Source organism: Culex pipiens, chromosome 2, assembly GCF_016801865.2.
Source record: "Culex pipiens pallens isolate TS chromosome 2, TS_CPP_V2, whole genome shotgun sequence".
NCBI classification, from domain to species: Eukaryota; Metazoa; Arthropoda; class Insecta; order Diptera; family Culicidae; genus Culex; species Culex pipiens.
Window position 1 is genome coordinate 19,806,180 of NC_068938.1, and position 21,507 is coordinate 19,827,686.

The 21,507-nt window shown below is 33.6% G+C and overlaps 1 protein-coding gene across 6 annotated transcripts in view; it reads left to right on the forward strand.

The window, feature by feature from the left end:
* LOC120432460 (uncharacterized) overlaps nt 1-21,507 on the forward strand; it is a 219,040-nt gene that overhangs the window by 125,046 nt on the left and 72,487 nt on the right. The window contains exons 1-2 of one of the 6 annotated variants that reach the window (XM_039597679.2): nt 2,032-2,190; nt 17,223-17,857. The exons of the other annotated variants lie outside the window; for them this stretch is intronic. Of the exons in view, the coding sequence (XP_039453613.1) occupies nt 17,792-17,857 (66 nt within the window). The 5' untranslated portion in view covers nt 2,032-2,190; nt 17,223-17,791. Of the gene's footprint in view, nt 1-2,031; nt 2,191-17,222; nt 17,858-21,507 lie in introns of those variants that run through there. 6 annotated transcript variants of the gene reach the window in all.

Genomic DNA, 21,507 nt, shown 5'->3' on the forward strand with positions numbered 1-21,507 from the left:
ATTTTATCATAAATACATATTACAAATCTGAAATCAATCCAAAATGCATTTAACAAAATTGATATTATTTATCATTGATTGAAAAAGATTTTTTGGAAAAGATTAAATATTTAAATTTTTAAATATTACGCATCTTTTTCCAAAAATTATTAAGCCAATGCATATTTATAAGAAACTCTCCTCCCCCCTTCTAAACTTTACAAACAAATCAGAGGGCATATTTTTGCTTAAAATTTAATTTTAAAGCAAAATCCTAAAGTAAACGATTGTAAAATAAATAATTCATTGTCAAACGTTTATTTTTGCATTTCTAATCATACATTTAGACTTTTTATAAATATTGGCTTGGTTGCAAAAAAATAACAACTTCAGGAAATTTAGTTTTCATAAGTTCTTGAAAATTTAACAAATTCCGTTATTTTTTTTATTAAAATGCATAAATCATTTCATGTGCATTTTGTTTAAAAATTATAAAAATTATGCTTGAAATTTTCATTTTTTTTTACTTTTTCTTTCTTCTTTGGACAAAGATCAGGGCATTTAAAAACATTCAATAAAATTTGTAATAGCCTTACTGAAATCTTGAATTTGACATTTAGTTTGACTTCAAAAAGCACGAAACTTCAGAATGTTTCAAAATCTCAAAATTTAGAAGTGGTTGCATTTTTTATTATTGAAGTCTTCTTTTGCAAATGTTGTTTGTTAAGAAAATCCCATTTCATTTAGATATTTATTTATTTATTTAGTTATTTTGCTGCACTTTGTTGATAAGACACATTACAAATTAATAAATAAGTAGAAAACATAGTACTAGAATTCTAGAAATATGTTTTTTGATGACTTTTATGTTAATATATTAGTGTTGTACTTTGATTTGGAAAAATCGTTGTACTATTACACAAATTTGCTTGTGCATGAAAACAAAACTGTGCATTTTTCGTATTTTTCAACCATTAGTCTTAAAATTTCATATTTTCAAAAAGCCTTATCGTTCTATAAAGTATTCTTGTTAGCTTACAAAAAGAATTATCGTTTTATACAAAATCTTGGTAGCTTACAAACGATCACACAGGTTTTTTTTTTAAATAAAAAAAAACTATTTGTAGCAATGTTTTACCCCTTAATTTTTGAAGAAAATTAGCATAAAAAAATGTTCTTAACTTTAGTGAAATATTATGACCTTAAAAATAACGATAAATTATTCTTGGTTATCTTGTTTCTTTTAAATATATTTCCAGAAAAAAATTCAAATTTTAAAATGCAGATTAGTTCTGCACAAATCGCTAACTTTAATCAAACTTGTAGAATAAATTTATGACGTGGGTTGAAAAATATCTTTTTTTTTTTGCAACCAGCTGCATAAACTTTTATTGAATTTTTATTAAAAACTGATTGAAAGAACGCAGTATAGTAAAAATATGTTTTGAGTTATTTATTTCAATGATACCTAGATAATACAAATGTTTTTTTTTTTTTAATTTTATGATTTTCTTTCTAAAATATAAGTTTGCATGTTAAATTATTATGATCAAAGAAAAATTTTCGGCTTTACTCAAAGATTATAAAAAAACTCAAAATTAGTGAAAATTCAGATTTGATTTTTTAAATAAGATGTGCAAATTTATTACTTTCAATTTTTCTTCACAAATGAATTTCAAGTTGTGTCACCCCAACTCTCCCCCAAACCCTAAACGACTTCACCAGGTATCCGATCTCTCTCAACTCGCACCTTCCTCGCTCTCTCAGAAGGTGAGAAGCTTGCTTCTCAGCTTAGCACACGCTGCTGGCTGGCTGGCTCTGGTTGTTCGAGAAATACTGAACAAGAAAAAAAAGCTCCCAAGAAAAAACTTGACACGCGGCTCATGTCTGGTCTGAGCTGTTTGTTGTTGTGGTTTTCGCTCACCAGGTTTAGTCTCACCGTGTGCGCTAGCGTAGACGGACACACGAAGTTTTACATCGACGACGACGACGACTACTATTTTTGTTTTAATTAGTATACATCTCGAAACAGTTCTGATTCGGAGAGGGAGAATTGTGTTTTAATTAGTTTCTAGAAAAAGACTTTTGAAATAAGCTTTTGAAGTGATAAAAGATTTGATGTTTATTTTTGCGTGAGTCGTGCAAATTTTGTGCGCGATTTGTTCTGACATTTCAAAGACATTTGACATTGAACAACTTTCAACCTGAATGGTAAGGCGAGGCTCGATTCTTGTGCGGTGTTGAATGGGAAAAGCTCAATGAAGACGACGACGGCGGTGTTGGTGAACGAACAGTGTGTGTGTTTGTGTGCGATTTCGGAAGCAATATAATAAGCTTCCAGCTGTGAGCTTGGGACCGGATTTCGGCTGGGAAAGTTCGTCGTGGAAAATTGATGATGTTTGGGGCGCGTGTGACCAGCTGTGAAAAATGCCCCCCGAAAGGTATCAATCATGGTCGTGTTGAGGAAATCGGAATTGCTGCGTTCGGTTGATGTCTGTGTTTGCAGTGAAGATTTGATTTGTTTGGTTTTGTTTCAATGAAGAGATCAATACAGAGAGGGGAATAAGAGGAAGAAAACGCGTCAAGTGACGAAAGCTGCCAATTTTGGTGTTGAATTTCCGAAGTCGAAGCACAGCTGGTGAAGCTTAAACGATTAATTAGGTGAAATTTAACAGAAAATTGGACCAATTTCGGACCATGTGCAGGGAGGGAAAATTAATCGCTACCCGTTGGTTGGTGGGTTGGTTTGTGATATTGTTTGCAATGTTTGCTGTTGGCGAGGTTGGCGAGAAAGGGTGGGGTGGGGTGAATTAAATAGTTTATTGCTACCGATGTAATTGCCGGCCGGACTAGCTGTTGAGGAAGGGAGGTTGGTGGAAAAATCTCGGTCAAATCGCAGCTACACCGTGCCGGCAGCTTCAACTATCTTGATCATCGGAAAGCTGACGGGCTAGGCTCAATGAATGCCCAGTGGCCGGTGATTGCTGGATGATTTTTCGTAATAATTGTAGATTAAAAAAGTGCGTTGTTTGTCTTGATTTACACGCGTGTGCAGCAGTTTATCGAAGTTGTGCGCGCACAAGTCGGTCATCGTAGTGAGTGAGTGTGTGGTAAATTATGGGAGGAAATCGTTTTTTTTCCTTGTTGAGGAACGCATTGTTTTCAATTTAATGAAAGGTTGATGTCCGATAAATCTATGCAGATTTTCTAATCTGATCTAAAAATTACTACCTGTACATGGTAGGCATGAGTAACAAATTGTTTTGATTTGATCTAATTAAAAATATGGTTGAATAAAATCTGAATATTTTTATTGAACCTTTTCTATGGAGGTCCATAAATCTTTCCAAAAATATGAGTTTTTGATATACAAAAACAAAATAGTTTAAGAGTTTCTAGAACTAATTTTGTTAATTTCTTCAGATTTCTTAAACTGACTTTTTTTCAAGCTCAATGTATATCTTCAAATTCTGGAATTTTAACTTTTCGTTGTTTTATTTTATCACCAAAATTAGCCCCCCCCCCCCCCTCAAAAACGGTTAATTTAAAGTGCATTCCCCTGCGTTGAAAATCAATTAAACATGTTTGAGTTAATTCAAAACATTTTGAGTTTTTGAATCTTTCGTTGTATAGCACCGTGAATAGTTTTTTTTCTCTAGTAAAAATAATTTCTTTGAAACATGGATTTTTTTGAAAATGTAGGAATTCTGGTTTGTCATATAATTTTTTAATGATTTTTTTTACTGTTTTGCGCCCCCCCTCCTTTCCCAAAAAAGAAAAAAGCTTTGAAAAATATTTGCATCAGCTTTAGTTAGGAAAAAAAAATGCATGCACATTTTGGGTCAATATTTTTAGTTTATTTTATGACTCACACTACAGTTAAATGCCCCTATTTAAAAAAAAACCTAAAAAATATTTTATATTTGTTTTAAGAACTATTTACTGTTCACTTTGATTATGTGTAAATAAATCCAACATTTTTTTCTGAATATTCAAATCATGAGAAATCATAAACTAGTGGTTTCCAGAATCAGGGGTAATGATAAAAAATACAACTTTTTTTTTCAAATTTCGAGCCTGATTTTCAAAATTTGTTGGTATTACAAAATGCAATTACATAATGGTTCAATAAAAGAAATGCAGAAAATTAAAGAGCTTTTGATTATATTTTTTTTATTTAGCTTTACGTTTTTAATCGATCTGCGGTCTCAAATTATTTTTTCATAAATCAAAAAGTCTTTTTTTGATCAAAAATAAATAAATAAGCATTTTTTTATTCAATATTTTCTGAATAGTTTACAATCGATTTTTTCAATGAATATAAATTTTTTTGTCAGTATTTTTTCCATTTTCTCATTTTTATGGAAAATTGACAAAAACTTGAAATAAAATATGCAATGGCCTAAATCAGAATAAACCAAAATTGATATGATATGCAAATACCTTAAAAAAAAGGATTTTTGTAAGAGTTTTTTTTATTCTAATTATAAAAGTAAGACTCTTTGAATGTGTAATTAAACTAAGCTTAATTCACTAATTGTAATAAAATGGAAAGAGGTTCTTTCGTCCATAAATTAAACCTAAAAACTAAAAATAATATACAAAAATTAATATGCAATAATTAATATACAAATAAAAATTACCTAACATTTTGTAATTTTTGTAAAGTTCCTGTTCTAAAAACTCTAAACATTTTTCAAAATATTTTGATAGTATTTGAAAAAGAATATAAAATAAAATTAAGGTCTTTTTTTCATCATTTAACCCTCTACTGCCCAAATATTGTTTTCGAAATTTTTATTTTTCCCGTGTTTAGGAGGTCATTTTGAGCAACTGTTGTTCTATCAAAAACGTTACTTCTCTTGTTTTGTGTTTTGTGTTTTTTAGAATTTATTTATCTTGATTAGTTTATATTTGTTTCTGAAAGTATGTGGCTAATTCTACCATTTCATATCATTACCTTTTGTTTATTGAGTTTTTTCTTGTTTTTACAGCCACCTTTTTATTTTTTTTGCATGTTTTTAACATTTTTTACTCTAGAATGAACCATAATCATATAATCTGTTTTAAAATGCTTAGAAGTATAGTCTGGGACAATACAAAAATTACTGCATACTAATTTTCACATATAATGAAGACAATAGTAGTGAAAACACAGCCAAAGTTGAACCCAGAAAAATTGAACTATTTTTTAAAACATTGGCAAAGTCACATAAAACAAGTCACAATTCCAACCCTAAAATTTTCTTAAATTTTAAGAGTTTTTTTTTTCCAATGCTTTTTATGGATTGAAAATTGGTCTAGACGCGGGGTTGGGTTGTAGAGGGTTAAGAACATAATTTTATCAAATAATGTTTAAGAATAACTAAAAATCTTCAATCCTATTGGCTTTTTTTTTTTTTAGTTTTACCCGTGTTCAGAAGAAAAAAACTGAACTCTGTTCTTTCAACAATAAACAGAAAAATGTTTGCTTTTTTTTTGAGTTATTTTGTTGAGATTTTAACTGTGTTTTGTTTTCTATATTTTTGCATATTTCATTGAACTTTGCTATGCTAAAGACTGTCCACTAGGGTGGCTCGATGTTTGTATTGAGAATTTTCAAAAACTGTCCAATTCCACCAGAACAGCCTTTTTCTGGTCGTAATTAGGCCTTAAAAAATTTCGATATTTGATTATTGTTATTTTTTTGCCAGAAGCAAGATATCTTTCTTTGGAAAATTTCCGGCAATTTTTTTTTCAATTTGATCACTTCGGTAAAAGTTTTTTTTTAATGAAAATTAGAAAAATCAAATAACAACTAATTACACAGAAAAAAAAATCATGGTAATATTACATCTGGAAAGGGGTACATCTTTTATGTCAGAAAATATGTGTAATTTTACCTCTGAAAATGTGTAATTTTACCACTATTCTGGTGTAATGGCGCATTTTCAGTCTAAATTGAGGTAAAATTACATCATAAAAGAGGTAATATTTAACCTTCTAAAATTACACCTTCAAAATTTACACTTTTTTTGCTGTGTACCTTTTTGATGGTTCCATTTCATCTCTAATTAATTGCCTCCACATTCAAAAGCCAGTGCCCTTCAAATACGCTGTTACGCTCATTTACCTTAACCAGCTCGGACGCCAAATTCCACAATTAATTACGAAAACGCAGTCACACACAAATTAGTCACATTAATTGGCCCCCTTTCGGCGGCGCGTACCGTTTTGCATTCCAGCTTATTAAGGGCATATCTTCGGCCGGTCACTGAAAAAGTTCCTCTAATCAAAGCCGATGGCGTTAATTAAATTGTTCGAAAACCGCCCTCAAATGAGTGGGGCTGCTGATGGAAAATTTTAACGAGAAAAAATAATGAATATTTTTATTAATACTAAGTTGGGGGGGGTTCGACCTTAAACAACGCGTGAAACCGAATCGAATTGCGCACGCCTCATTAGGGAAGGTGTGCTCGAAGCATTTTAGGTTCAATACATTTTGCTTTGGCGCAGGGTCTGCTCAAAAATGGAAACTTCAAAGAATCGAACGCCGACGACGTCGCACGCTTTATCACGTCGCCGAGGTTGTTCGAGATCTCTGGGAAAAGCTATCGGCAATACAGAAAAAAATAAGACAAAATATAATAACATTAAATGACAAATTTGGGCCCCCTTGAAGTGCTTTGTTCCGAGGTTCGTGCTCGTGATTTATCTTGGCCGACGATGTTTCGATTTCGTGGAAACAAAGCGAAGCTCGGGCTATTGTAAATTGAATTTCGAAACCACTCATAAATCTCGATTAGAAAATTCACGTCTCCCCAAAGTTTATTGATTCGAAATGGTTGTAAAGTTTTAACAAAAAAAGACCAGCAATTGAAAACAAAAAATGCTTGCAGCTCCCGAAGCCCCCTCAAAGTCCAGTTAAGCCGGTGGAAACTCGGTTAGTTGGTTACTTATGGCCGCCGGTCGTCGACTTGGCCGGTCGAGCTCAAAGGTTTTACTTGCAAGTACGTGGAGTTCCAACATATGAACACCACCACCTCGTGCCCCAGTGACAAGACGTGACCAATATTTTCATTTTCAATTTACCGTTTGGCGGCGCTTGAGACCCTCTAGAGGTTGTGTGGCCAATGAGAAATGAACCGGAATCCGGAGTGATTCATTTGCTTTCGAAGAGAGTTGTGAGCTATTTTACCGCTCCGCGGCTGCAGGCCGTTTTGTCGTATTGTTGCGCTGAATTTAGGTTAGGTTTTTGGTGGGAATTTTGGGGGGAAATTGTGTGAAGTTATCACAGCATAAAAAACACTGTGCTCAGTGGAGTTGCAGTTTTTTCGAGTTTGTTTGTATGACCTTAACGGGTTAAGCGACGAACCCCCCCCCTCCTAGGAGGGACGTGTTAATTTATAGAGTTGGGAATTGGCGCTTGCACTTGAAATAAATTGTTAAATTTACCTTGTGATAATGCTAAATAGAAAACTTGAAAACACAGCAAATTATTCAGATTTGACAGATTTAAAAACACAGAAAAAAAATTGTGTAAATTTCGAAGCTTTAATTTTGGAAGGTTGAGTATTACCTCTTTTATGATGTAATTTTACCTCAATTAAGCCTGAAAAAGTGACATTACACCAGAAAAGTGGTAAAAAATACACATTTTTCAGAGGTAAAATGACACAATTTTTCTGACATAAAAGATGTACCCCTTGTAATATTACCATGATTTTTTTTTCTGTGAAATTGCAAAAACGAATAAGGATCCAATTTTGAGTTCTTTACGAAAGATTTAAAATTGAATGCTTGAGCAATTCTCTACAAAATCGGCCGATTTCGACCATTTTATTTTTTTTTATATCACAGTAAAAAATAATGTAAATTTGGAAGGTGTGAGGTGGTTGAATGTTACCTCTTTTATGGTGTAAGGTGGTTGAATGTTACCACTTTTATGGTGTAATTTTACCACAATTTAGACTGAAAAAGTGACATTACAGCAGAAAAGTGGTAAAATTACACATTTTCAGAGGTAAAATTACACAATATTTTCCTTCCCAGATGTAATATTACCATGATTTGTTTTACTGTGTATTTTTTTTTATTTGAATTAAACTTTTTGGGGATTTTTCTTATGACCAAAGGAGCTTTTTGTGTCATTAATTCACCCATACAAGTCTCCATACAATTTTGGCAGCAGTCCATACAAAAATGGTACGTAAATATTTGAAAATCTGTAACTTTTGAATGAATTTTCTGATCAAATCCGAGTCTTGGAAAAAGTTGTAGATATTGTTAAGGACTATTTAAAAAAAATGTATGCACCGACTACATAATATTTTTTTTAATTAACTTTTTGTCACAAAAATTCAATTTCCAAAATTCTTTTTTTTTTAGATTTTTTTTATATGTTTAAGGGGCCAAAAACCCACAACAGAGCAATTCTCTACGAAATCGGTCTTTTTTCTTAAATTTTAATTTTTGTATTTTTTAATCCGACTGAAACTTTTTTGGTGCCTTCGGTATGCTTAAAGAAGCCATTTTGCATCATTAGTTTGTCCATATAATTTTCCATACAAATTTGGCAGCTGGCCATACAAAAATGATATGTGAAAATTCAAAAATCTGTATCTTTTGAAGGAATTTTTTGATCGATTTGGTGTCTTCGGCAAAGTTGTAGGTATGGATATGGACTACACTGAAAAAAAATGATACACGGTAAAAAAAAATTTGGTGATTTTTTATTTAACTTTTTGTCACTAAAACTTGATTTGCAAAAAAACACTATTTTTATTTTTTTTATTTTTTGATATGTTTTAGAGGACATAAAATGCCAACTTTTCAGAAATTTCCAGGTTGTACAAAAAATCTTTGAGCGAGTTATAAATTTTTGAATCAATACTGATTTTTTTTCAAAAAATCGAAAAATTGGTCGCACAAATTTTTTAACTTCATTTTTCGATGTAAAATCAAATTTGCAATCAAAAAATACTTTAGTGAAATTTTGATAAAGTGCACCGTTTTCAAGTTAAATCCATTTTTAAGGGGATTTTTTTGAAAATAGTCGCAGTTTTTAATTTTTTAAAATTAGTGCACATGTTTGCCCACTTTTGAAAAAAATATTTTTGAAAAGCTGAGAAAATTCTCTATATTTTGCATTTTTGAACTTTGTTGATACGACCCTTAGTTGCTGAGATATTGCCATACAATTTTTCGATTTTTTGAAAAAATCAGTATTGATTCAAAAATTCATAACTCGCTCAAAGATTTTTTGCACAACCTGGAAATTTCTGAAAAGTTGGCATTTTATGTCCTCTAAAACACATCAAAAAATAAAAAAAAATAAAAATGGTATTTTTTTGCAAATCAAATTTTAGTGACAAAAAGTTAAATAAAAAATCACCAAATTTTTTTTTACCGTGCATCATTTTTTTCAGTGTAGTCCATATCCATACCTACAACTTTGCCGAAGACACCAAATCGATCAAAAAATTCCTTCAAAAGATACAGATTTTTGAATTTTCACATATCATTTTTGTATGGCCAGCTGCCAAATTTGTATGGAAAATTATATGGACAAACTAATGATGCAAAATGGCTTCTTTGGGCATACCGAAGGCACCAAAAAAGTTTCAGTCGGATTAAAAAATACAAAAAAAATCGAATGACCGAAATCTGAGAGAATTGCTCAACATTTGAGTCATAGAGAAGTATGGTTAGAAATTTTGCCGTTTAGTTATGATTTTTTGTAAAAAAAAAGATTTTTGGAAAAAGTCGAAATTTTATACATAATTTTTATAACTTAATTTTTTCATGTAAAATTAATTTTTGAATGTAATTTGAATTTTCTTCACATATTTTGTGATAAAGTGCCTTGTTTTCAAGCTATAGCCACTGAAAATCTGATTTCAGTAAAATATTTGCAGTTTTTTTTTATTTTTAAATATAGTGATTCAGAAAATTTGCTATAAAATTGTCTAAGAGACATTGAAGATTGGACATCTGCTTGCTGAGATACAGCGGCTTGAAGAAAAAGAAACAGGAAAATTTAAGTTTTCCAAAACTCACCCTACATTTTTAGTGTCCATTTTCTAGTGTCGATATCTCAGCAACTAATGGTCCGATTTTCAATGTTAAAAAAAATCGTGAAACTTCCCGATCTATTCGAAAACAACACTTTGAAATTTATTTAATCGAGACTGACTTTTCAAAAGGGCGTTATATTGAATGTTTGGCCTTTTTGAAATGTTAGTATTTATTAAAAAATATTGTTTTCGAAAAGATCGGAAAATTTCACGACTTTTTTTTAATATGGATTTTGGGAATTTGAGTTTTTGTGAACAAAAATTAAGCGCGCTTGTAAATAATCCGCAAAACCGAATTTTAAAATTCAAGTTTATATTTGAAAAACTTCACCTATCTAAGGTTTTAAGAAAGCAAAAAAAGTAAAATTTCTGAATTATATTTTGTTTATATCAAATAAATATAATGACGTCATCGAAAAATATTTTTATCAATTTTATCAGAAAAAGTGAATTGCATCGTTTTGGTATAGCTTTTCTATGGCAGGCAAATTACGTCACAACGTAGAATTTTTTCTACCCTAAAATAGTAAGTGTCAACTCGAAAACAAACTCATAAAACTCAAACCCCATAAATTCACTCAAAAATTCAAATTTGTCGACTTATCGCAGCTATCAAGCCCGCCCAAAACGGGTCAAAAGCAATTATTCAGAAGTGACGAACGCTTTAATTAACCAGCCTCTCTTTTTTTGCATATCTATTAGCAAATCCCATATCTCACGCGCATAATCGCAGATTTGGTGATTCAACCGGCTTCCTACTTGAGTTGTGTATCCCAACCCCATCCGATTAGCTTTTTAAAACGAGCAAGTTTTATTTTGGGACCGTCGAAGGTGGTGTCAAATTTATCGCAAATTTCGACATAAATTTCGCAGTTTTACACCCCGAACGACTCAGAGCCGCAGTGACAACCCGTCTGTCCATTGGGAACCTCGCGCGGACATTATTTGTTTTGATCGCGGATATTGGACTCTGAGCGTGGGCGTCACCCTAGCCATGATTAATGGCCGATTGGTCACTTCTGGACGCAGCGTTCTAGAAATCGAAATCGCGATCGATGTCGAACACTCGAGTTCTACGAGGCGACATCTCTATATCGGTGCGGAATATTAATTAAATTCCACACGCGCTCCGAGAGATCTGGGACATGGCACTTGCTGTTATAGGAAAGATTCCAATCTGACGACGAACGTCGCTCACCCGCGCGAGTTGGAGAATTAATTTTCCCCTGATTCACAAGTGACAGCGAGACTCCCACACAGAAATAGGGGGGATGCCATTTTTGCCATTCACTGCATTGGAGGTTGAGTTCATTCAGCAGGGGCTTCTCACGTAACTTTGGACGAGACTTGTCGACGTTCAAGGTTAGTGTTACTCTTCTTCTTTTCCTTCAAGAGTGCTCCACCATGGTGAAGATAATTGAAATCTCGGAAATTACAGCTCCATAACTTTCATCTGGTTTTATTACTCGCGAGTCGCGAGAGGAAAAAGTTTTTCCGCACTTCCACACTGTTTGAGGGGTTCTAACTTTCAAATTTGTCTGGCATCACCGTTTTTTACGATGCGAACTTTTCAAATAAACTGTGGTTCGCGAAGTTTGAAGAAATTTGCCATCTGTTCGCGTTTTTACAAGGAAATCTCTTCAAATTGACTTTCCAACTCAAAGTTACGAAACCGTCATAACTTCGACCACCCTCGGCGATCCCTTGAAGTGTCCCAACGCTAAACTGTCCACGGCGCGTTCCAATTTAATTCCCCTATCACGCAAGACACCTCATAAAACTTCCCCAAACATTACCCAATGTTTACGCCGGGTGTGCTACAAACTTTCTACGAGAGTCAACACAGAAGAAACCCCCCTTTTCGATCGTGACAACCTCCATCAGCTCGGATTAGCTGCCGCTGCAGCAACACCGTTAAAATCAAAACAATACCCCCGGCGAGAGATGCATCCACAACAGTCAACAGTCACCAAGGTGGTTGTGGGTACTCCCGGAGGTTGTCATCGGCACGTCGCGGTGCTTTCACGGCTGGGTGACCTGGTTCATAGAGTGCGGTACGCCCCTGAGCACCTTCCGAGTTGGAATTGTCTTGAGGGACAGTGGCTTTGGATCAGTGGGCACAGTAGGACAAGATGATGGAAAAGTGGTCAAAATTTCTTGCATAATTCAAAAGTGTTTTTTTTTTTGGTTTGGCACTTTTTTTCTCAAAGCGAAATTTAAAAATCCTGCTTCGTATACCTCGAAAATCTTTACCCGAAATATCTTGATGAAATCTTTAGATGAGTGCAACTTTACATGCAGCAGAAGTTTCATAATCTGAATGCGAATCACAACACCTTAAACGAATTTCTTACACACATTTGAAGGAATGTCAAATGCTTTCAGAAATCAATTGTTATAACGGATGTGATATCTCTTAAAAACTGAACTGACTCTTGTTTTAGCTTGATAGCAACTGCCCCGTTCCTCAGGACAGCACTCCTTTTATTGGTTTCCAAATCTTCAATAAAATTAACTACCTATCGTTAATGAACTACCGCTGTCAGGTAAATCTAATATGTCGGCGACGGTTACGTCCCACCGACATAATATCCTTTTACCTGCATAATGATGTATGCGTACATCTAGTAGGACGACCCGCATAAAAAAGTACCATATAAAAACTTTTTTTCATATGGTAATTGAACTTTAAACTATATTGTTACTACCATTTCCAAAAATGTTTGACTACTATTTTAAAAATGGTATTTATATGGTTGGCATGAATTTTTACTATTTCACAAATGGTTTAACCATCTGGCATAAGGGTGGTTAGCAATGGTAACCTTAAAAAACTCAGTACTATTTTCGTCAAAAAACTGTTTGTTGTATGGTAAATAAATAGTTTAAGTACTATTTGGCAAAAAGTAAGCTTAAATCAAACAGTTCACAAATAGTTTAATATAGTTAAATTTTAATTTTGGGAAATTGAAAAACGATTTCACAAATAGTTACCATTTCTCAAAGTGTCATTGTATGATCCAATATGGTAATCAAATGGTAATTTTTTATCCGGGGATCCTTTTATGATCGTCTCCCAGACAATCCGTTTATGATCGTCTCTCAGACAATCTGTTTATGATCGTCTTTCAGACGATCCGTTTATGATCGTCTTTCAGGTCACAACACAATTATACAAATTTGACCCTGAAGCTTTTCTTTAATTTTTTTTAATCGAATTTAAAAAAAAAACAACATTGAAATCCACATTTTTTTAATTGTTTTCTTAAGAATAACTCTGTGTAAAGTTACAGTAAAAATAGTGCTGGTTTGGTGATTTCATCTAACAAAGACGATTTTTGTTTTTCAGACAAAAATTACTAATTCTCTCTAAAAAATTCCATTTTATTGTAAGAAGTCCCCAAATCTGCTTTGTTTACCTTGTATAAAAATAAAAATGATTATAGAATAAGGCAATAACTGATAACATTGTTGGGCTAATTGAATTTTTGTTTCCTAATAAAATTCATGAAAAAATTGCAACAGTTTTACTGGTTATTTTTATGAAATCGGTAATAAAAATCTTCTTTTCATTACAAAATGTTTTTAAAATTTTGCCAAAAATTGAAGATAGCTTCGTTTTTTCGAAATCATTTTAAATCAATTTTGGAATTTTGAGCTAAAAAAAAATCTGAGCTAATGATGCATAAATTCAAGCAAAAATGCAATTCGCTGAAACAAAATATATAAATTTTAATTTTTGAGTTTCCGGCGTTTCAATAATTTAAGATGCAAGAAAACCTAACATGCGACCTAATTTTAGTCAAATTTAAATATTGCATTACAAAATGCATTTTTGTAATATTCAATCACCGCCATTTTGGCCGCCATCTTGGATTGACCATTTTAAAATCACTTCAGATTAGTTTAGGGGTCATACATAAGCTATATTTTTTTTGAAATTCTATTATCCGAAGTGATTTTTTAAGGCCTTCGGAAAATCGAGTCTGGACTGTATTGGATAATCTGTGACTCGAAAAAGAATTTTCAGATCGATTCGATGTCTAGAGCAGTTATATATTATGATTAGGGCTAGTGATTTTTCACGGCGAAAAAAATGAAATTACGCGGCATGCCAATTTCAAAACATCGGAATTTCACGGCAATTTCACGGTACATGATACTGCCAACCTAATTTTGCTGAAATTTTTGAAATTTAATTTTAAAATGAAGTACGTCCTTTAATATCTTAAAAATCACAACTTATCGATGAATTCACCAAAAGTAGAATTAGTGAAATAAGAGACACTAATTTTCTCAAATGCTTTTCACATTTATTTTACAATGATTCGAAAATAAATTGCCCAACCACCTTGCGTTTTTTTTCTTTGCTGTTTTTAATATCGTTCTTTCACATTCTTTGTGAAATGCTGAAAAAGAAAAAAAATGTTCATGATTTGAACATCAAATTGTGCTAACTTGAAACTTTTCCTGAAACCTTGTAATAAATAATATTTTTGAAAATGAGTTTCAAAAATGCTTGTTAAAAATCTTTTGGATTGCCTGAATAAAAAAACTTAATTAATAGGAATTTTGTGGCATTTCGCGGTACATATTTACGAAATTTCACGGTCAAGGGCAAATTTCACGGATTACGCGGCTTCCGCGAAATCACGAAAAATCACTAGCCCTAATTATGATGAAAACAATAAAAAATAGCAAAGCTCCAAAACAAAATTCCTGTTTTTCAAATGTAACTTTTATCACAAAATGTGAAATTTCTCGAAAAACGAACTTTTATTTATTTTCATTCTATTTCTTAATATTTTTAAAAGGCAAAAACAACTAATTTTGAGCCGCTGAGAATAATGTACGACTTTTAACGGGGTTATGAATTACTGAAAAAAAATGATTTTTCAAAATTAAGGATGAAAATTAATAGGGAAAGCACACATATTTTCATCATTTTTATATGTTAAATAGGGTTCAGAAATGAACAAAAAACGGGTTCACAAAGCGAAATAAAAACCTCAAAATTAAGCCTCAATGCCAATAACTTAAAAACAGCGCGTTTCATTAAAAAATACATGATCTTTTCATTTGTCAATTTGATCTAGCAAAAAAAAAAAATAATTTGAACTTCTGAGGCGCATAAGATGCCTTACGGCCGTTGCAAATATTTTTCAAAGTTTCCGGCCGATTTTGAAGATTCAAAAAAATATGTTTACAGCAAAATTCTATTTTTTTATGAAAATAGAAGTCAAATTTACAAAAAAAAAAATTGAAATGCATATTCCTGCTTTGATAATCACTTTTAGAATGTTCGTAATATTTTTTTTTTATAAAATTCCTATGCACAGCACCACAGAATTTTTTTTTCGAGAACAACAAAAATCGTATTTTTTAAGTACTAATGATACTAATGACAACTGGTGTTAAACACATTTCCAAACAATTTTTCATTTACACTTAAAAAAAAAAAAAGTTCGCGTAAACGTGAACAGAGTTCATGCCAACGGGAACCAGGAAGAAAACTGTTCACTTTCATGGTGTAATGCACTATAAATGATGAACAGTTGGCATGAACTCTATTCACGTTTACGCGAACTCATTTTTTTGAGTGTATATTAAAATGCCATGGCTTGTAATTTAAATTTTTAAAAAAGTTTCAGTAGAATTTAAAATAACAAATGAAATCTATTTCAGATTTTCTTACAAAATTGTTCCACAACAAAATAATCTAAGCCTTTCATAAAACGAAAATTCTATAAATAAAAACTTTAAAAAATAATAAAAATAAATATTTGAAATTTTTTAAGGTCTCATTACAAAATATTAAATTTATTATAAAAGTTGCTATATAAATCGAAGTAAAATTATTATTATGGGAAAACAATAAATTTATATTTAATAACCAAATTACTCATGGCAAATTATAATTAAGGCACCACCCAGCTGCTAGGATGAGTTAGGAAATTACCCTAATTGTAATTCCCCCAATTTTCATCAGCAAAATTACCCTAAACACGTGATGCATTCAAGTTTCAGCAAAAGTGACTCTGACTTGTGAAACTTGGACCACCACCACTTCCATTACCCAACCTTGAGTTGCATATTCCCTTAAGGGGTAAATCCACCCTCACAGGGGAGATCTTTCCATTTAGCTTTTTTTTGCGCAATGCAACTTTCTTCGATCCCGGTCCCAACCAAACCAGCCAAACCGGATCTCCATTTCTAGCTTGCCCAGAGTTCCTACTCGCAGCCGGAGTTGAGGGCGTCGTCTCTATTACCGCGGTGTGGCCATATTCGGACCGTTTTCCTCAAAGTAGTCAACTCGCCCAAGTGTCACCAAGTCCGACTTTGGGTTGTCAGTCGTCGTCGCAGATATCTGCGACTTTTGACGGAAGATCTTCGTTGACGAGCTTAGCGATTACGTTTGAAAGTCTGTAATCTGGCCGTTTTCGGAGGGACTCTTGCATGGTTTCCCACGTGGGCCAACGAACCGCGACCGCGACTTGGTGGTCATCAACCGCGCGGTAGTCGCGACTAGAGACAGACCAATAGGTTTATACCAATTGAGACAAATTGTTTTAATTTTGTTGAAAAATGCCACGGCAAATCAACATTAGAGTCGGGTTAAAAGAGTTGCGTGCGTAGCGTACGTTGCGTTTGCTGAGCTTCGCGGTCGTCGTGACGTTTTGGTTAGAGCGGTTGGCCTTTCCGTGAGTGCGAGCTGGCTTAGGGCTTAGGACTGGGCAAATAGAAAGTATATTGGAGGTGAAAAATGAGTCGGTTTGTCCTTTTTTGTTTGAGTTGTACAACGCTCGAGTGAAGGCAATCAGTGAGCGGTTATTTCCAAATCTTCCAAACAATTCGTCCAACTGGGTAGCGCTTCTCGGTAAAAATCTAGAACCAAAATCCGTACACACGCCGTTACTGCTGACCTCCTTCCTCCTACACTGCGGGGTAGGTCGTATCGCCACACCGTTGTCATCATCGCTCAAGTTCAAGTTCCGGTGGGCGTTTTCCATCAACACCGTGTATCGTGTGTTTCAAGACCATCAGCCGTCTAGACTAAAGTGTATTCAAATGTGCTGTTTTGTTTCCCCACTCTCTGCGAGCAAAATCAGATCCTGTGGCTGTGCTTTGATGTTGCCTTGTCAAGTACATGATTCGATTTTTTTGTGCGTTTTTTTAAATATTCTGTAGGTTGTTGTCTGCTGCTCATCCAAGCGCGAAACCAGAAAATTCGAATCTCTTGAGCAAACGATCGATTCCTTCGCGGAATAAACACACTTAGGGAAAAAAAGAATCTTGCGGAGATTTCGAAAACACAACAACGAAACGATCCGCGGGGTGTGAATTGGTGGTGACTGATTTGAATATATGCAAATTTAAGCTGTGCCAAGACGGCCTTTCAGCGTCAAAGTCTCGAACTTGAAGCTTCCAGCAGCGGTGGTGAAGAAACAAGTGGGAAAAGTTCTGATGACATAATCCGCGAAACTGAAGTTTTCGGCGCAAGGAAGTCGCAAAAAGCTGCCGAGGAATCTCGTTGAACCAGTTTCGGTGTTGTGTGAAGAGAGTTTCGGCGAAACATGTCGCCAAAAAGTGCAAGTGTCAGTTGCTGGTTGAAAGTGATGCAACGTGAGTGGGAAAAAGTTGTGGCCCGAAAGGAAAATTGATAAGGAGTAGCGGCAGCAGTTGGAAAAAAAGAAGAAGAAGGAGGGAAAGTGTGTTTATATGGGACCAAAGTTAGCCCAGTACAAAAGCAAGCAAAAATGTTTGCCCCAAGGAATTCGTCTCCGCTGCACATCTACAACAGCGATGAAGTTGCGGCGTATCAGGTTTGTTTTGAGTGTTTTTGGAGGAAACATGGTGGCAATTTCTTTTTAAGCTTTTTATGGATTAAGTAATAGCTTGAATTTTGATCTGTTTCTGACTTCAATTTATGTGATCTCTACTACTCGTTATAGTTGATTTAGTCGAACCAACAAACCTTTTTATTCTTAAATTAGAAAAAAGTATCAACTATTACACCGAATTTATTTTCCATAAAAATGGATCAATTAGGATAGGCTCAAAATCACTTAAAAGTGGTTATAACTCCTCAATAAAGGCTCAAAACATTTTGCTGTCTTCAGCAAAGATGTGTAATTTTGTATCATAAACAACTCTTCAGAACATAGTAGGCCGCTAAAATGCTAACATTTTGGGTTATCTCCAGAAAAGTACTTTTTTGGACCATTTTTACAAAAATAGCGTATATCTCGAGTAGATTGAGAGTGTAACGATTTGGCTCGGGCAGTGATATTATTGAATAAATACGAGGATATGTTTCCTCTCTGAAGGTTCGTTTAAGACTAACTTTATTTTACAATTCTACAGTCGGTTCTCTACCTACAACACTTCTGAGAACCGACTTCTCATCCTAAATGTCGGCGGGAGTCCTAATCCCACGCCGACGCTAGACGAACCGTAATAAAACTTTATTACGGTCGCATCCTGCATTTCCAAGCCACATGCTCATGCGCATCGTCAAAACGCATTAAGTGCGTGTAGCGAAGGACGATACGAAACAGAGACACAAATGGTCGTTCTGTTTAGCATGCAACTTGGGAATGTAGTGGTGGTGATTACCACATCACTCACCCCTATAAACAAAAATGTGATAACATTTTTTTTACTAACATTTGCTAGTTAATCTTTTTTTCTTATTTTGTTTCAACCAGTCGTATAGTAGTTTAAATATTTGATTCCAACTAGAAAACCTTTCGGTTTTTGCAAAAGTTTTTGTTTGAAATGATATTTAATTATTTGTGAAGCAATGTATTTCTCAAACTTTGTGTTAACTTTTACTGAACAATTACTGTTTACTTTCATGCTTCAATGAATCGAGTTTAAATTTAAGGACTTATATTGTTGAAACTTATCTTATTTATTTGTGATTGTCCTGAAACTTAGTTATTGATTATTTTATTATTATTTCTTCATTTTTTTATATTTGATTACCAGTTTTAAACTTTCATAATAATTTAAATAAAACACAACGGTGATACACCGGTATCCCTTCCCCCATAAATTTTGGTTTGGAGTACCATCAAGTACTTAAACCAAAGCGAAATTACAGAGACTGTTTTCTCTTTTTTCATATCCTCAGTAGGGATTCTTACTATTCAGGACAACAACTATAATGAAGAAACAAAGAACTAACGCAAGAAGTCATTGATTGAATATTTTTATGTATTCGATTTTTTTTACTGAACTCATTTAATAACGCATATCTTCAAAAGTTGAACTTTCACAAAAATAGTTATTAGTGTCAATCTTCTGGAATCCTGTTCCTTCTACTTGGGAACATAAATGAACTTCTTAACAATCATACATGGCTGTTTCTAGTTCAAATTGACAATTAATGCCACTTCATAACACGGACAATTGCTATGGTTTTCATAGTCTTATTGGAATTTTATTAACTCCAGTCATTGTTATGGAATTCTTCATGAGCAGAAACACGAAGAGAATGTTTTGCCTCAACAAAATATCTCTACTAATGCTGCTCGAACTCGTTCTTAAATCAAGACACAATTATATGAAAGTACAGGGACCTCATTTTAAAGGTATGACTGCATACGCCAAGCTAAACAGGCTTGTTCGAATAATTATCTTGTTAAGAATTGCACGCTGTGAAAAAATATCTAATCGAGTCAGTTTGAATTAGCAGGGTTATATACCAAAAGGTAGATAGTTTTGAAAATATATTGAGCATCAACTAAACGTTGAAAATGCATCAATATTAACTAAGTTTTTATTGCCTTTGGTTATTATTGCCATTTTTGAATTACTGCTTGAACAATTTGTTTTAAATTTAGACTTTTTCATGTCCAATTTTCTTATTAAATCTCCAACAGAAATATCTGGAGGGGTTTCAAAACAATTATGTTTTGTGTGAATGAAACCAATTTTATTTGTTTGAGTTTCATAAAATTCACTTTTACTCGCTTTATTGTAGTTTATATTTTTTTTCTTGAACCTACAACTGCGTTCACGATGACCAAATTTTCGACAAAAATAACATTTTATTGCACGTGATTTTACAGTAATCTGACCTATTTTAATTTTTGAAGTGTCATTATTTTGCGTGTGAAATGATGTGAAATTATTATCATTATTTTGACAATTATCAACAGGAAGAGTTGTTGCAGTAAAATCAATAATTAATTTAGATTTTTTAATAAAATCGAAAATTGATTCAAAAATTTCTACACCATTTGTCAAAAGCAAAATCTTAAAATGTTGATCATTTATTCCTTTTATAAATGATTCAACCATTAAAGTATTGTAAATTTTTTTTACAGGGTCTAATTCCCTGGAGTCCTTAAACGATCCCTCTAATATAACTTCAGTGCGCAAGAGTATTCTATCAAATAACTCTTGAGCTCTATAAAAATATTCCTCTAAACATTCTGACGAATATTGAGATATCGTCGTGACTGAATGTAGAAGTATACTCAAAGGAGTGTCATCTCCAAATTTTGATAATAAAACTTCTTTAATTGAAGTGTAATCACTGCACTTTCTCAGGGAACTCCAGATAGAAGCTGGAACTTTTCGCCTGATTATGGCCAAAAGACTCTTTTCACAATCAGTTTTACCGAACTCTTCATAAATAGAGTCGCACTGACAAAGAAAAATTTCCAAATTATCCTGGCCTGTAAGCTCAGGAATGATATTGAAAGCATAACTGCGATCAAAAAACATTTTGAAAAAATGAAGAAACAATAATTCTAATCCTAACCTGATTCTGCGTCGCTGCTGCTGTGGTTCCTGCCTGTTTAATTCGTCGTTCCTTGGACGTCCTGCTGCGATGATCGATGAATGATGTTCCTTGGACGTCCTGCTGCGATGATCACGCCTAGCAACGCTCGTATCCGATGCGTTGATTACGTCCTTCCCAAGTTATTTCCGTTTGTTCGGGTTGTTGACTACGATGACGCCGACCATTGGTGCTCTGCTTCAAATTATCCAGACTCCTACGGTCGCTTGATGAATTTCACCGTTGATCCAAATGGTGTCGTGTGTGATTCAACCGTTTACGTCGAATCTCAAGTTTACATCAACTGAGTTTACATGTGATTCATTTTTTCCGTGTCCAGTAAATTCACTTTATAGCGATTCGCGTACGCACACTAGTGCACCATTTGATTTTGCTGGCCGGACAAAATTTAACCTCCGATAATACGCAGAACCACAAAATTAACTTGCGATTTTGTACCGAATCGCACACGTTAAAAAAAATCTTAAAGACCGGCGTGGTTCTTTAAGCGCTGCCACCAATGTAACGATTTGGCTCGGGCAGTGATATTATTGAATAAATACGAGGATATGTTTCCTCTCTGAAGGTTCGTTTAAGACTAACTTTATTTTACAATTCTACAGTCGGTTCTCTACCTACAACACTTCTGAGAACCGACTTCTCATCCTAAATGTCGGCGGG